Source organism: Oryza glaberrima, chromosome 1, assembly GCF_000147395.1.
Source record: "Oryza glaberrima chromosome 1, OglaRS2, whole genome shotgun sequence".
In the NCBI taxonomy this organism is placed as follows: Eukaryota; Viridiplantae; Streptophyta; class Magnoliopsida; order Poales; family Poaceae; genus Oryza; species Oryza glaberrima.
In genome coordinates this window covers 30,989,106-30,993,336 of record NC_068326.1, presented here as the reverse complement: position 1 = coordinate 30,993,336, position 4,231 = coordinate 30,989,106, and the positions used below count along the sequence as shown (strand labels likewise).

The window sequence follows — 4,231 nt, the reverse complement described above, 5'->3', positions numbered from 1 at the left end:
ATAATTTTAAATTTTTTTAATAAGACGAATAGTCAAACAGTATATGCAAAATGTTAAAATCTCTTATATTATAGGACGAAGCGAGTATATTCGATCATATAGCAGAATTATCGTTCTGATTTTTATTTAGTTGATATAAAGTGGTGACTACAAGATAATTGTTGACTTTACTCTATTATATAATGTAAAAAAACTTAATCTAAAAGGGAATGTGATCTCTTATAGGCCCTGTTCTAACTTCATAAAGATACAGATTTTTCCTCGTTTTTCATTAGCACGCTTTTCAAACTGTTAAACGGTATATCTTATGAAAAAATTTATATAAAAGTTGATTTAAAATATCAGATAAATTCATTTTTCAAGTTTATAATAATTAAAACTTAATTAATCACGTTCTAATGGATTTTTCGTTTTACATATTTAATTTTAATTTGAATACAGCCATAGTACGATAAATCTAGATCTATCTTATCTATTAGTTAAGTTTTTTTTACATGGAGGGAGTATGTGTTTCGCATTGGCATTGGCACCAGCCACAGTGCACCACTTTACATGGCGGTCATGCCGCGGTATGTGGGGTGGGCCTTGCGGGTGCCGTGTCCACGCTTTCCTGGCTACTGTTGGTCTGGTTGGGTGGGGACGTGGTGTTGGCGAGGAATAATAGGTGGGGACTCGGGTCAGCGCCTCGCGTTCCGCTTCCACCCGCCTCGCGGTTCTCCTTTGGCTGTCTGGCGGGCTCATCGCCCTCTGCCAATGACAACGCTCCACAAAGGACGCCGATTTCCAGCAGCCGCATCGACGAGTGGATCCTCTGCGCCGCTAACTTGTTCATCAGTCGTTGTGTTGGACAGTTGGAGTAGTCCGGTCGTGCCGTTCCGCCGATCTTTTCTGTTGATTACAGCTGTATTGGCGTGTATAATTCGTCAACCTTTTATTCCTTTTTCGGGGGGCTCTCTGTACGACTCTAACGGGGCTGCGCGACGACTCGTCAAGCGTGATTGCGTGAATCACGGGAACGGGACGGTACGCGCTCGTCGTCGGCAAGCTTGGAGCAGTTTGTAGTGGATCTGGCTTGTCTCGCAAGCAGCGACAACACACTGCATGTTCCGAGATTTTGTTCTATGCTGGTTGGTGTCCCGTTTACGAGAGCAAGTTTAATTACGTAATAGTAGTAAAACTAGCATCTACTCCCTCCATACTAGTAATACTAGTAAAAAAAAAGTCGTTTAGGACAGCGACACGGTCTCTAAAACACAATTTTAACTTTTTATTTCTATAAAAATATTTATTGAAAAGTTATATATGTATACTTTTATGAAAGTATTTTTCAAAACAAATCTATACATATAATTTTTACATTTTCAAACTCAACAACTTAAGAGTTATTCATAATTTATATTTCCAAGGTTTGACTTAAACATTGTTCTGAACGACTTACTTTATAAGTATGGAGGAAGTACCCTCCATCTACAAAACAAAACTTCTAACCTAGTACAATAAATCTGGACAATCTTATATCTAGATTCATTGTTTTAGGTGCTGATTGTCTTTCTTGGGATGGAGAGAGTAGTTATAAATTTATTTTTACTTTTTCAAACTCCCTCTTTCTTTCTCTCACTTTTTTTTTCTTGAGTTATGTATAAGTTAACTCCCTCTTTCTTTCTCTCACTTTTTTTTTTCTTGAGTTATGTATAAGTTAACTCCCTCTTTCTTTCTCTCACTTATTTTATGTATAATTTTGTAATAGAAAAAGTACGAATTACACCCCTAAACTATCTCTGTCGACCGAATTACCCCCTGAACCCGAAAACCGGATATCACTCACCCCGAACTTTTTATACTGCACGAATTACCCTCCTCGACCGAATCCAGAATGGTTTTCTCCTACGTGGTGTACGCGTGGCAACCCAGTTAGTATTTTCTTTTAAAATAATGGTGGGACCCACATGTCATACCTTCTTCCCCTCTTCCCCTCTCTCTCTCTTCTCTCTCTCGGGCGCAACCGCGCAAGGCGTGCACGGCGCGGATCGGCTGGTGGCGGAGGCGGAGGTGGAGCTCGCCCGGGCAGTCGGCGGCGGAGACAGACTCCTCCGGGCTCCTCGCCCAGGCCTTGAGGACGTGCCCCTCGCCGGATTACTCCTCCTCGTCGTCGTCATCATCCTCCTGGTTGCGGCCGCCGGGCGAATGCCGTGGAGGGCGCGTTGAAGCCGCCGCCACCGCCGACGCCGTACATGGTGGAGGCGGCAGCGAGGAGCAAGGCGTGCACGGCGGAGGCGGCGCCGTCGTGGCTGCCCGAGCGAGCTCCGTCTCCACCGCCGCCGACGACGACGAACACACCGCCGACGTAGAGCCCCCTGGCCTCGTCCCGCTCCGTCGCCATGTCCGGGAGCGGCACCCACGCGTCGGCCTCGGCGTTGTACGCGACCGCGGTCTGCAGCGCGTTCTTCTCCTCGTCGTGCCGCCGGCGACGAACACCCACCTCCCCGCCGCGGCGCACGCGAAGAACGGCCGCCTCGGCGCATCACGCATATCGTCCTCAACCTCTGCCGCTTTTCCCCGTCCTCTCTGACCTCGTCAACCGGCGAAGCAGCACAGCACAGAATCAGGCACCTCGTCAACCAAATCAGGCACCAAACGCACGCGCACAGCACAGAACAGCAGGTTGATTAGATAGGTCGCGATTGATGATGATATCGTGCGGGGCCTTGGAGTACTTGAGGGCGATGCCGCCGAGGTGCGCGCCGCCGACGAGAGCCCCGCCGAGCGCGGACTTCCTGGATTCCCTCATCGCCTTGAGCTGCAAAAACAAAAGGGGATCGGAAAAATCACGTGGTTTGACATGCGGCCGGACGAGCGAGAGACGGATTGTGTGGGAAGGAGGACCTCCGGGCTGTAGACGGGATCAGAGGCGATGAACTCGTCGACGTCGGCGTCGGTCCACTTGGAGAGGTGCTTGTCCTCGCCCGCCCGCCGCCCGCCAGCCGCGGCCCCTGTTCACCGAGAGAGAGAGAAGGGGGAACAGAGAAAAAAAAAGCGCTGACAGGTGAGCCCCACCATTTTTATTTGTTTTTCTGACTGTATCGCCACATGCGTGCCACGTAGGCTGAAAACCGCTTCTAATTGAGTTAGGGTGTTAATTTATCCAGTTTTAAGAGTTTAGAGTGTCAAATGTCTGGTATTGTAGTTTAGAGGGATAAATCGTACTACCGCAATAGTTTGAGAGGGTAATTTGTACTTTTTTTCTTTTGTAATTGAATTATAGTCCACTGTTATTGTTGCCCTTATTAGGAGGGGTCATAATTTTTAATGATCTATTGACACTATTTCTTCCATCCTGAAATATTAGCTTTTTTATTAAAAAATTATAATTGGTTAAGAATAGAACATATAGGTAAAGAAATTAAATGAAAAATGCTTGTGGTGGGTTGATATGAGGTTGTAGGTGTAGAAATATATTTATTTTGGGATAAGTCGTTGCGCTAGAAATAGGTATGCTTTAAAACGGTGGCGGTAGTGTATATCCGTATCGAAGAGAAATACTAGTTGTTTCGGGACTGGTAAAGCAAAGCAAAAGGTGTAGCACTGCCCAACAGTTACGTACAAACAAGAAATTCTTAACGGAATTGCTATCTATCTGCCGATAGATTTTTGAATCCTATATCTTACAGATTTATGTACGTTGAATGGTGTTAAGATTCGTGTTACACTCTTGCCGACTCCATCATTATCGATTTAATGCTAATTTATTTATGATCCTACACGTACTAATTATATCGTACTTACAATATAGTTACATATGTAATTTTAGTGTATTTACGATGTAAGTCTGAAAATTACATATGTAATTTTAGCGTGTTTACGATGTAAGTCTGAAAATTACATATGTAATTTTAGTGTATTTACGATGTAAGTTTAAAATCTACTTAAGACCATTTAAGCCCACGTGAGCTTCAGATTGTCCACGTAGCCTTTTTTTTTTTGTTGTTTTGTATTTTGTTGTGTATATTAATGTCATCCGTTAGATGTTCATTCAAAGGATAAGAAATCTGTATATTAGGAGGCTAAAAAAATATGTTACATGATGGGCTGTCACATGATGTATAGGCAGTAGTTGGTCCAAACAAAAAAAATTGTCACCCCTAACGGTACTCACTCCTAGCCAAATATTCATTTTTTACCATTCAGGAATGGGTAAGAAGTTAAAAAAATATCGCTAAACATAAATGATAAA

General features: G+C 44.0%; 1 protein-coding gene across 1 annotated transcript; it reads right to left on the bottom strand.

Annotated features, from left to right (window-relative positions):
- Positions 1–250: 250 nt before the first annotated feature.
- On the bottom strand, positions 251–3,007 carry LOC127766472 (uncharacterized). Its single transcript, XM_052291508.1, has 2 exons — positions 2,884–3,007; positions 251–2,797 (listed from the first exon to the last, which is right to left on the bottom strand). The coding sequence occupies exon 2, from the start codon at positions 2,520–2,522 to the stop codon at positions 1,950–1,952; it is 573 nt and encodes a 190-aa protein (XP_052147468.1). The 5' UTR covers positions 2,523–2,797; positions 2,884–3,007; the 3' UTR covers positions 251–1,949.
- Between the last annotated feature and the right edge of the window lie 1,224 nt (positions 3,008–4,231).

What these genes read in the sequence shown, in the direction of transcription:
- LOC127766472 (XM_052291508.1), bottom strand. Translation starts at nt 2,522, where the DNA reads ATGCGCCGAGGCGGCCGTTCTTCGCGTGCGCCGCGGCGGGGAGGTGGG.